Source organism: Pectinophora gossypiella, chromosome 3 (genome assembly GCF_024362695.1).
Source record: "Pectinophora gossypiella chromosome 3, ilPecGoss1.1, whole genome shotgun sequence".
Lineage (NCBI taxonomy): Eukaryota > Metazoa > Arthropoda > Insecta > Lepidoptera > Gelechiidae > Pectinophora > Pectinophora gossypiella.
Genome location: NC_065406.1, coordinates 17,201,543 through 17,214,357, shown reverse-complemented (window position 1 = coordinate 17,214,357; position 12,815 = coordinate 17,201,543). Strand labels below are relative to the sequence as shown.

The window sequence follows — 12,815 nt, the reverse complement described above, 5'->3', positions numbered from 1 at the left end:
ATTCATTTGACACCATGATTGTCTTGTAGGTTGGATAGACAGTAAATTGATTTATTGAATTATTTATTATGGCGCATCAACGGCAGTACATACACAAACACAAAACAAACATAGGAAAAGTTCCGGTATTCCAGCCAATTATAGACGCATACAACACTGACCAAAATAATATTAAAAAGTAGAAACTAAAGTTAACAAAAGAAAAACAAGAATAATTGAAAATACAATTTGAAAACATAAATCGAGCAAACTTTCTTTAAATTAAATTTAAATGGTATGATAAAAAAAGAAAAGAAAACGAAAACTACGGCAAAGTAAAACTTTGAAATAGGTAGGTAAGTACATAAAATTATTAGTGGTGTGGGATAAGTCACAAGTAAGATCAGCATTTTTTTACTTTTGAATTGAATAAATGAATCATGGTAATTTGTATTTTATAGAAGATTTCTAAATGGCTTAATAATAAGCATGAATGTCGTATCTTTGTTTACAGAGCAACCCATGATACGAGTCAAAACCCGTATAAATCTTATAAAACGACATGCATCTTTTATCTTTGTTTTTGGGTATAAATAAATGATGACCCTTGTTATTACACCCAGCCACAACACATCTTCCGTCCATTATTATACTGATCAAAATAAAGAGAAGCATATAGGTAGCAACATAATTATATACAGGGTGTTAGTGACATCGTAACGAAAACTTTGAGGGGTGGTTCAGGCCATGATTCTGAGTTGATATCAAGTAGAAATTTCCGTCGCAAAAGTATGGATTGGAAAATAATTAAAAAGAAAAGAAAAATTCTCATGAATTTTTTGACACGAAATTCCACTTGATATCAACTCAGAATCATGGTCTGAACCATCCCCCTCAGTATTCGTTACGGTGTCACTAACACCCATACCTACTTATATGGCTACCGTATGTACTTGTACGGGGTGTAATTGTCATCGTAACGAATACTGAGAGGGATGATTCATCTGATTACTCTGAGTTAATATCAAGTGGAATTTTCCAATTTAAAAAAACTAAAAAAAATCATGAATTTTGCGACGGAAAATTCCACTTGATTTTAACTCAGAATCATGGTCTGAATCAACCTCCTCAGTATTCGTTACGATGTCACTAACACCCAGTATTATATTATCTGGACGAAATATCAAGCAACAATTATTTTTATGTGTGCCTCCGCCGTTACATTATATTTTTCAATAATTATGTAAGTACACGAGTAATGAGAATATAGATAAATATTACGTTAAAAGTTTACACGGGCATCTACATTTTAATGTCGATAATGTTTTATAGTAGCTTCAAGGCGCCGTACGAGTTACATCCGTACATAAGCCAGTGTTGTAACTTTCATTAGCATAGTGACGTATATCAATCGAGATTAGACCGATCGATTCTGTTATATATAATAATTAGTGATGTTCCGAATATCCGTATCCGTATCCACGGATATCCGAGATAAAAGAAATCCGTATCCGTATCCGTGTCCGTTACTTTTCACGCGGATCTTTTACGGATCTTGTTCAGGTGATTAAGTAGAATTATTAAATTAAAAACTATAAAATTCCATTCAGATTGTTTTTATTTCTTAAAATCAAATATTTGACATCTTTATATTGCAAACATTTATATAGTTAGATCTTTATAATGAAAGCAAAATAAAATATCACTTTTATAACAATGAAATAACTAAAACTTTAATCTTTTTTTTAAGAAAATAAAGATATGTATCCGTATCCGCGGATCTTTACACTAAATATCCGTATTCAGATCCGTATCCGCGGATATACATTTTTAACGATAAGGCACATCACTAATAATAATGCACAGTAATCAAAGACAACTTGCAGCTGCTGTTGATACGAAGTCCTAAGATAGGTGATAAGGATAGCCTATCAGCGTGTTTGCGTAGGTAATAAATTTCTTTCCGTCAAAGGAATCACAAGGTTGTGGCGCTACATTGGTGTTTTAGTAAAATACGCGTTTGTCGAATCTCTTTCTTCTCCTTAGCTCATTTCCATTTACTTTGCATTAGGCCTATTAATTATGCATCGCCAGGAGTATTAAGTATTTGCATATACTGAACTATTAATGAATTATCTTATAACTAAATACTTACTTGGTAAGCTGAGCCACAGCGCTCTTCCTCATCAAGACAGCGTTGATAATGTTGATGGCATTCTGGTTCTTGCCGGTAGCTGGTCGGGCGAGCGCCTGTCCACCCCACTCATACCCGTTGTCTTGGTTGACGAGCATGTCACCAGTATCTGTTATGGAGTGAACAAGATATGATAATAATCATTATTGTAGACTTTTGGAAGGCGTTGTACTCCAATGGAAAGAACGCTTGATTCTATGTAGTAAGTCCCAGATAATATTCTTCTTATCGTGTCGATGGCAAACTAAAAAGTATGGGTCCAAAACTTGGCAACAAGTATGGCGCTATCTGCAGCGCTCATTAGATCCTCCTGCGTGCAGGTGTTTGGGCACGCAGGACATGAAGTAAGATGTTCCATCGTTTGGGGAACAATGCCGCACTTGCACTTTAAGTCCGAACCATCTGAGAAACCCCAACTGAACAAATTGTCCTAATATTAATAAGTAAATATATAAGTACTTAGTCGTTAATATGAATCATGTCAGGGGTGACTGAATAGTAACCTTTATACCAGGGTTGATGAAGTCGGTTAAAATACAGTATCGATAGAAAAAGAAGATTTGATCACGAGTATTGAAGCCAATAATTCTTTAAATTTATTTTAATGCGTAAATGATCTTATTGTGTTTTCATTATAACACAATTGGCAATGATTTACAAACATACCAACACGTGTATGAGAAAATAGGTCGGATGAAATATGACCAACGAAGTAAGAAAACGAATCCGGCACTGTGTCTTTACGGCTTGTCAATTCTGTATTTCATCTTGTCTACATCCGAGTTATCTTTTATGAATACTCGCTTTATTACCTCTGTTGTCTGCCAAATAACCACAAAACGTCTTTTACGAGAGTCTCACAAACGTTCACTGTTCATACACACACACATAAAGTTTTATAAAACGCTTCCATTTCAGGCGTACAAGCAAAACCAATTTAATACATTACCCGCTTTACGTAACAGCGCTTCATATTACCAATGTAGGCGCACTTGAGAAATTCTACTCGCACGTGGCTAAGATGATTTACATTAAGGGTATAGATACATACATATACAGGGTGTTAGTGACATCGTAATGAAAACTTTGAGGGTTGATTCAAACCATAATATTCTGAATTGATATCAAGTGGAATTTTTCGTCGCAAAAGTATGGAAATGAAAATAATGTAATAAAACAGAAACATTTTCATGAAATTTCCGACAGGAAATTCCACTTGATATCAACTCAGAATCATGGTCTGAATCATCCCCTTGAGTATTCGTTACGGTGTCACTAACACCTATACCTACTTGTATGGCTACCTATATGTACGTACTTAGACGGGGTGTAAGTGACATCGTAACAAATACCTACTGAGTTAACTGAGGAATTTTCCACCACAAAAGTATAGAAATGAAAATAATTTAAAAAAACTAAAAAATAACATGAATTTTGCGACGGAAAATTCCACTTGATATCAACTCAGAATCATGGTCTAAATCATCCCCCTTAGTATTCGCTACGATGTCACTAACACCCTGTATATAAATGTTATATACATATAAGTAAAAGGTCATTGACTCATTCTCTCATCGTGATGAGTTCCTGAGATATCGTGATATTTCAGGAACTATAAGTGCTAACAGGCTCAAATTTTGCATGTGTTTTTTGACGTGACTTATTGTTGATGTGCTGCAAATGGCAGTACCTACTTGGCCGGACAAATGGAGATCGCAGGTCTGACGGTGCCCAGTTGGGCGCGAATCTCGGCTCAGGGCGTCGTCTGAGAGGATTATATAGCGATAAGCGCTGAATGAGGGAAATAATCGACCACGCCGGCGGAGTTGGTATCGGGGTTCTGAAGTGTTTGTTGTCGCTAGCTGATTTGGCCACCTTTATGGCTAGAATAATCGGGTCGTCTGGATCGTAAATTACGTCCTTCGGGCGACGATACTTTTTTATACCGTCTCTAAGTAGGATGTATTCGGAAGCCGCAATTAACAGAAGATTTGTGTCCTGCTCCGCGCCGGAGCAGAATCGAAAAAAACGTTTTGAAGCTAATCTGAACCATTGGACAATGGTTGGCAGACCTAATTCCGCATGGGGATCCATTTAGGACGTAGGTGCTCAGTAATACGGGATTTTACGACCAACCTCTAACGGAGGCAAAGTTTTTAAGTAACTTCTATAGTTATAATAGTAAGGTTTCCTGGTACAAATTCCTGTCTGAGCAATAAGGCCAACGCACCAAACCCGTGGTGCGTTGTTGTATATTTGTTCTAATTGATATATTGCATGGTCTTTGTTATATTTGTTATTGTTCGTTTATAGCAAATTGAGTTTATACACACAGCTGAAAATACTTTTTAATAATGAATAGATAACTCCAAAGTCTAGATAACAGACGAAGGATAGCTTGTCTGGCGGTCTTTTATAGGATAGACTTCTGTGAGTGTGCGCAGGAACTTTACCAGTTAATTCCACCCACTCCATTCCATCTACGGATAACTAAGCGGCGGGCATTTAATCCTTATATTGTGGATATACCACAAACTTGCACTATACATTTCGCCTTTTCCTTTTTGATGCGAACAGCGAAGGACTGGAACTGCCTGCCGTCGTCTGTTTTTCATACTTGTTATAATCTGGGAGTCTTCAAGGCTAGAGTGAATAGGCATTTGTTTGGTAAGCGTGATCCACCCTAGACCACAGGTGAGATCGTGGTTAAACGCGAGCTTATATTTAAAAAAAAAGTAAAACATCCATCGCAAGACCTTACCGAGGCTTCTATTAGACCAACGTGAAGGTGGTGAACCTTATCGCCGTAATACTGTTTTAGTGAAAATGGATGTTTTTCGACTTGGCTAACTCTATGGGTTATGTAAGTGGACTCCGTGAGAAAAAGCGAAATAACGCTAGGGAGATGATCAGTACCATAATATTTAATAGTTATAACTATACGCGGCTATAACTTGACGCCATAATTGTCTTCGACGACAAAGGGAAGCGTTGCCCCGAATCAAAAAATCCCTTGTTGTTCAGCAAACTGGGCTAACTCTTCGTCGAGGCAAGATGAGAAAAGTTCCCTGGGACAATTTAATAACGCGCCTCGGACGCGCTCTGGCTGACAACCGGAAAGAATGCTGCCAAAGTGAAAACAACAACGGGCTTTGAAAGCTAGAGCAAGTTGGGTGCCACCGTATTATGTCGCGTTATACCAATGTTAGGGTTGATAGTTTTTGCAAGGCTGGTTTGATATGAGAGAAATTAGACGACTTATAAAATTGTCTTCGCCGAGATTATTAATGACTGTAACTCTATTCCAGTAGCAATAATAGCAAACTATTATAGTATTTGTGTGATACAACCGGTGTCTTTTATAGCAGGAAAGCGTTTAAGCAAAAGCTTTTGCAGGATCTTATTAACATAATGAAACAACTTCACAGATAGCCGTAAAAGGAACACGTGTTGTAAATTAGGAGAAATAAATTGCCGTATTTAGTTAAGAAATCAGTGAAAGCCTACTTTGTATCGTAGTATCACGGGTTATTATCCCGATTCGGGTTCTAAGACAAGTTTGTTTTGTGTATTAGATCTTAAATCTAATCTAATCTTAGTAACGCTCACACACACGTGCACATACACCCAACGCACACACACACACACACACACACACACTTACACACACACAGATACACACACACACACACACACCTTTTCTTTTATTATTTCTTTTTTTATTATTATTATTTACTGTTTTCCACTGCGCATATGGATTAACATAACTCTGGTACAGACCAGTTACAAGTTGTATGTACATGTGCGTTGGAGTAATGTACAGACATTATTCCAACGCTTTGCCAGACTCACTGACCCCTAAGATACAGGTTTTTACCTAGTTTAGGGAACAGCGAATCACATCCTTGTATTTTAAGTACAACCATTCTAATTTTCATTGTAACAATTATTTTTTGGAAATAAACTTATTATTAAACTTATTATTATTATTATTAAACTTATTATTATTATTATTATTAAATAATTGACACCGCGTGGTTTTCAAGAGTACTGCGCGGATAATGACAATAGACTCAAGCCCAATTGGGGGTCCCAATAGGGAGAAGTCCCATGTCATAACATGAAACTTAAAGCGACATATATACAACTCTGCCTACTCCTTTCGGGATACCAGGGGTTTTTTTTTTATGTTATTTAGTTAATGCGAGTCGGAAGGAGGAAATTACGCTTCAATTTATGCGTAGAGGTGATATATTTGTGATGAAAAAAGTCTGTTTCATCCTTGACTTTCCTGTTTACAATAAGACAGTAGGTACAAATAAGAATATACCTACATGTATTGCCAGTCACAAAATATATCTTTTGAACTGAAAAAATAGAATCTACAGCTCCTGTGATCTTTCTTTGTTTATAGAGGCGACGAATTGGAAAGACATTTGACATTGGAAAGAAGAATAGTACAGAAATGATTTATTATAAAAGGACGCCACACACAAAATCAAGATAATAACATCGCTTATAATTTTCACAAAAAAAAGACAATAATAATGTTCTTTGGCATGATTTTAAGGTGGTATAATTTCCATTTATATATCCGCAAAATAATGTACAATATCATACATACAGTATACATAAAATCAGATTATATTTCACACCGCGGTAATACTATGGAATTCCATTCGCTTCGATCCTGATTCGACACACTTCTCTTGCTTCATCCACCTTCATCAATAGTGTCATACATACACGCCGATTCAGAGTAGATCGTTTCTACTTTAACTTTTCTAAGGAAATCTTCAATTTGGTCAATGTACCACTAGGTCTAGTGTAGAATAAAATTTTAAGTAACAACGATAACATGTACAGATCCCTAACAATATTATAAATGCAAAAGTAACTGTATGTCTGTCTTGTCTTTTACGCTTTCACGCCTTAACTACTCAATCGATTTTGATGAAATTTGATACAGAGATAAATTAGGTCTTAGTAAAGAACATAGGATAGTTTTTATATTATTTTAGAGGTGGGGTAAACTTGTCACGTCCGATAACGAAAACCCTCGGAAAGCTAGTAGCTTATAATGCTAAAACTTTAAATTACATAAAAAAGGTGGAAACAAAAGTAATAAGATGTATGAAAGATATGACACAGTGGAAAAAACATTAATGAAACTGTACTTAATTATCATCTCCCTAGCGTTACCCAGTTTTTCACAAGGACCGCTCGGACTCCGTGGTCCAGTAATTGAGCGTAGGGCTCACGATCCACAGGTCCCGGGTTTGAGTCCCGGTGGGGGATATATCACAAAAATCACTTTGTGATCCCTAGTTTGGTTAGGACATTAGAGGCTGATCACCCGATTCTCCAAAAAATAAGATGATCCGTGCTTCGGAAGGCACGTTAAGCCGTAGGTCCCGGTTACTACTTACTGATGAAAGTAATTAGTCGTTAAATGAGCCATGTCAGGGGCGTTTGGTGGCTCAATAACAACCTGACACTAGGGTTGATGAGGTTGGTGCCTCACCTCACAACCCACACGATAGAAGAAGACAGGGACCGCTTACCGAATCTCAACGTTTGACATGTCGAGTTTCTTCTATAGAAATAGAAGCGAATAAAATTGCATTTAAAATATTTAACATCCCTAACGACACAACAATGTCGATCCTATAAACTTTGTATCGCTCGAGTCCACGCCTAGAATATAGACGCTACGCGACGTATCTCAGACCCCTATCTTTGAAGAAAATTCTTGTAACAAATTCCGACAGCATCGCAACGAAGTTACCGAGAGTTTTGTCGCCGAGACGGCAGCTTATCTTCACCAATCGATGAGTTCCATTATTATATTGGAAAGTTCACCGTCTAAGAGAATATTTCAGAAGCGCCAAAATTGTCTGTAGCAAATTGTTCTCTTATTGGTTCTGATAGATGTAGCTAATGTTTTTGCGAAGTGGACATCAATAACTTGGCATGTTGTGGTGGAAACTTATTTAATACCCATATCAATAATAGCGACCTCTATAGATACGTTTGTCGTACAATGTTAACGTGAATAGAAAATTCTAGTAACATACTTAACATCAATGGTGAATGGTGAAAGTATTTTATTGTGTCTAGGTTCTTTGTTAAGTTTGATTTGAATTGTAATTTTGTAAAAGTTATTTTTATTGTTGTCCATAAATTGTTCAGTAACAATGTTGATATTTCTTTTAAAGAAGATCATTTTGATGAAAATAAACTGCACTCAAGTGACAACGCAAAGTTTTGTGTACTTAATAAACAATGGAACAAAAATAATATTTAATGAAATTACATTTTACTCAATAGCCGTGAACCGGCTACCCCAGTTGGTAGTACGCTTGCCTCTCACTTTGTTGTGGCAGGTTCGAATCCAGCACAGGCGTAAACCAATGATTGTCGAATATGTTTACGAATTCATGTTTGGATCATAAATGATTGTCACGTGCTCAGCGGCGAAGTAAAACATAGTGAGGAAACCCACATTCACGAGAAATGCTTTTTCGGAGGTATGTGACCTAATCTGTATTACCTACGCCGGTTGGAAGGCCAGGCAGGCAGTCGCTTCAGTAAAAACTGGACCTGTCAAATCTTCAGGTTAAGTAAACGGACCCTGTGAAAAATGGGACAGAGCTAGGGAGATGAGGATGATAATAATATTTTACTCAATTTTCTGAGTGCTTTTGTAGGTGTCTCCGGCGCGAGTTTATGAATGTGTATGACCTGAAAACTTTTGGCCCTTTTTGGTATATCGTAGAAAGAAACATTCATAAACACAAACTTAAACGAAGCGCGTCATCAATTTTTGAACAAATATTTGCCTTATCAAGAAACTGAAACTTTTGCCGTGCAAGCAGACTTAATATTAACCAAACGGTTGTTGGAAATAAACCAAAAGACTTGCGGAAACGTGAATAAAATTTACTTTTCGCGAATAAAAAACCACTGGCCCCAGTTTATGAGGGCGTTAACCCTTCCGCGGCCGGGGAACTAATAAACAACAGCTGTAACTAAAGTTAATTATAAAATCGATCGCACCCAGATCCCTATATTAGCGTTATAATTGCGTGTACAGAAACAGCTTGTATGGCCGTAATTTGCTTTGGAACAGTGACGCCTGTTAATAAACAGACCAGCACGAAACGCTACTATTTTCTAAATCAAAGTCTTTTTGTATGACCGGGTTAATTATGAAATGGACGTCTAGTTTCCATTCACGTAGCGGTTAAACAACGTAGTTGTATTCTTCTTCTATCGTGTGGGTTGTGAGGTGGGGTACCAACATCATACCCTGGTGGCAGGGTTACTATTGAGCCGCTAAAAGCCCCTGACATGGCTCATGTAACGACTACTTACCTACATCAGTAAGTAGTAACCGGGACCAACGACTTAACGTGCCTTCCGAAGCACGGAAGCACGGTATTAGAAATGAGGGACTTTCCAGGATATGTTCACCAAAAACGATATTTTTTGCGTTGTACAGCTTTAACGTGATAATTACTTATTTTCTCAGTACTAGGGTACATAATTATCCCAAAATACAATGTTATGGCAGAAGCTGGATCATATTACGCATAAAATTATGTTGCTACGTATATTCATTCTCAATATAATAGGTGGAAGACGTATTCATCCGTCCGATCATGACCTATGCAGGGGTAGTTTTCGCTCACGCGAGCCCCTCTCAAATTCACCGTCTACAGGTAAAATCGTTTCATGCGGAAAGCCACGGGAGCTCCGTGGTTCCTTCGCAATGAAAATCTGCACATTGACCTAGGTCTGCCAACCATTGCCCAATGGCTCAAATTAGCTTCCAAACGTTTTTTCGATTCTGCTCCGCACCACCCAAATCCCCTGGTAGTTGCGGCTTCCGAGTACATTCCGCTTAGGGACGGTACTGAAAAGTATCGGCGTCCGAAGGACGTAATATACGATCCCGACGACCCGATTACTCTAGCCATAGAGGCAGCCAATCAGCTCGCGACACCAAACACTTCAGGTCCCCGATACCGACCCCGCCGGCGTGGTCGACGATTTCCCTCATTCAGCGCTTATCGCTATCGACCCACTAGGGTCGATTATTTCTTTCAAATATTTTTCCTTTCAGACGACGCCCTGAGCCGACGTTCGCGCCCAACTGGGCACCCTCAGGCCTGTTGTCTTAAACGTTGTACCGGGTGAGAGCCTTCAGCGCTCCCCATTTGTCCGGCCAAGTAGTTAATGCCATCTGCGGCAAATCTACAATAAGTCACGTCAAAAAAAAAAAACATAAAATTATGTTGCTACGTATATTAATTCTCTTTATTTTGATCAGAATAATAATAGGTGGAAGACGTATTTGTCCCTGATGTAGTAAAAAGGGTCATGATTATTTTTATACTCAGAAACAAAGATAAAAGATGCATTATGTCAGTTATCTACGAAATTAGAAGGTTCAACGAAGGAAAATCTGTACAGCGCCATCTACATTGTTTTTGAGGAACATAGGAAATTCCCTCATTCAGAAGTTCTGTTTGTGAAACGAGTTTTGCTTATTAGAAACTGTTAAACGACATTTGCAGACGGGTCCGGCGTCTGTCCTACAGTGCAGCTCACAAGTTTAGTTAGCCGCATTGCAACATTAGTCAAACATAAACACACTAGTCAAAAATTAAGCAAAATTAAAAATTTTGAAAAAAACCCACGACGGTAAAAATCTTATCGAAAAAGAATAAAATAACTCAAAACCCCCGACTTAACCCAATTATTATGTAACGAAATATTATATTAGACTTAAAAATACTTTCTAAAAAAAGAGTTGATATCTCGAGACATCTGTAATAGATATATTTAAGTACCTTAACAATGAATATGGATGTTTACAGTTTTTTCCTAACGTGTCCTATTGAGTTACAGACATGACACCTGTCTAATAACATGAACTCATCAAACAAAAACCCGTTATTGAAAACCGCATCAAAATCGGATCATTAGTTTAGAAGATAAGTGATAACATTACTTTGCACAAACGCACACACAAACATCTCTCACCCTAAACGCATATACCTGCTCCGTTCCGTCGTGGGTAAAAATGACCCCGTCATTTTTGCCGTCGACCCGAAATCCGTGATACTTTTTTTTTTATTAATTTATTTAAATGAAAAACTTAAACGGTAGATTTACAACCTACCGACAGTAATTGTTAATACAAATAATAAATTACTACTAGCTATCGAGCAATACTCTTCTTAGTTTTAATTTTAACAGATTTTTACTTAACTTATTATTGTGTCTTAACAAGCTTATTTTATTAAATATTTTTGGCACTAAATATGACGACAATCTTTCTCTATAATAATTATTTGTTTTGGGTTGTATCAGGGTTGTATTATAATATCATACTACGATGTAAGTCACGCGTTTTCCAAAAAGGGCTATCACGGATTCAAATAGCCTACCCTATATAAATGTACATCCCACAGCTGGGTACAGGCCTCCCCTCATCAACAGAAAACAAGGATATAGGGTATGAAGGAAAAGATTTGGTACCTAGATAAAAACAAACATACAGAAAAGGCCCTATCGTTCTTTACCTATCTGCGCTAAAACAGCTGATCACTACGTTTTTTGTTATAAACCGATCAATTTAAAATGTATGGATAAAAACAGGGTATTGTTCTTTTACAAGTAATAATTTATAAATCCGCATTTAAGTACCAAAAAACTCTGTTCAGGCGTGTGTTTGAGGGTCGTTGTGTATTCAGAGCACGTATTTTCTTTATCCGTGTTACTCGTGAATTTGCTTCGGGTTGTTATTTCTTAGTTTTCGGGTTCTGCGGTTGGAATCCTAACTTGTTGGTTGGTGAGATATTGCTTTATTCTATTTACAGTTTGTACTGACTTTGACATAGGTCGTACTTGTCATTGTTCCTAATTTAAGTTTTGCTCTAGTTCTAAGGTTTAACACGATTATTTTAAGGGCGAAGGTACGTTTTGGTAATATACTATTCTGACGTCATGATAACGGTGGCCAATCAACATATCTCCCTAGCGTTATCCCGTTTTTCACGGGGTCCGCTTACCTAACCTGAAGATTTGACAGATCCGGTTTCTTATAGAAGCGACTATCTGTCTGACCTTCCAACCGGCGAAGGAAGCCAGCCCAATACAGGTTAGGTCACATACTTCCGAATCGCATTTCTCGGTAATGTGGGTATTCACGCGATGTTTTCCTTCACCGCCGAGCACGAACACGTGATAATCATTTATGATCCAAACATGATTTCAGAAACAAATTGGAAAATCATTCACAGTGAGCAGCAAACAAATGGTGTGAGATTAATGTTTCAGCTTCCCGATACTGATACAGCTGGAGGCATAAAAAATTTCTCTCCTTCACTTGAACTATTTGGGGTCACTTTTTTCTGACACAATTTTTTTAGTCATTTCCTGAGTCAACCATTGCGTCTACTTCAGTACCCTCAAACACTTCATTCTTTACGAGGTAAGGGCCATTAGTACTGCCAATTTATACAGTAGCGAATCATCATCCTAGCGCTATCCCGTTTTCACAGGGTCCGCTTACCTAACCTGAAGATTTTCTAGTAGTTTTCTAGTAGCAAATGCTATCTATAACAACCTT

General features: G+C 37.5%; 1 protein-coding gene across 7 annotated transcripts in view; it reads right to left on the bottom strand.

Moving 5' to 3' along the window:
* LOC126382075 (neuroligin-4, Y-linked) overlaps window positions 1–12,815 on the bottom strand; it is a 240,916-nt gene that overhangs the window by 17,929 nt on the left and 210,172 nt on the right. For all 7 annotated transcript variants that reach the window (XM_050031797.1, XM_050031791.1, XM_050031798.1 and 4 more), the window contains one exon: window positions 2,135–2,282. In XM_050031797.1, coding sequence (XP_049887754.1) covers window positions 2,135–2,282 — 148 coding nt within the window. The remainder of the gene's footprint in view (window positions 1–2,134; window positions 2,283–12,815) is intronic.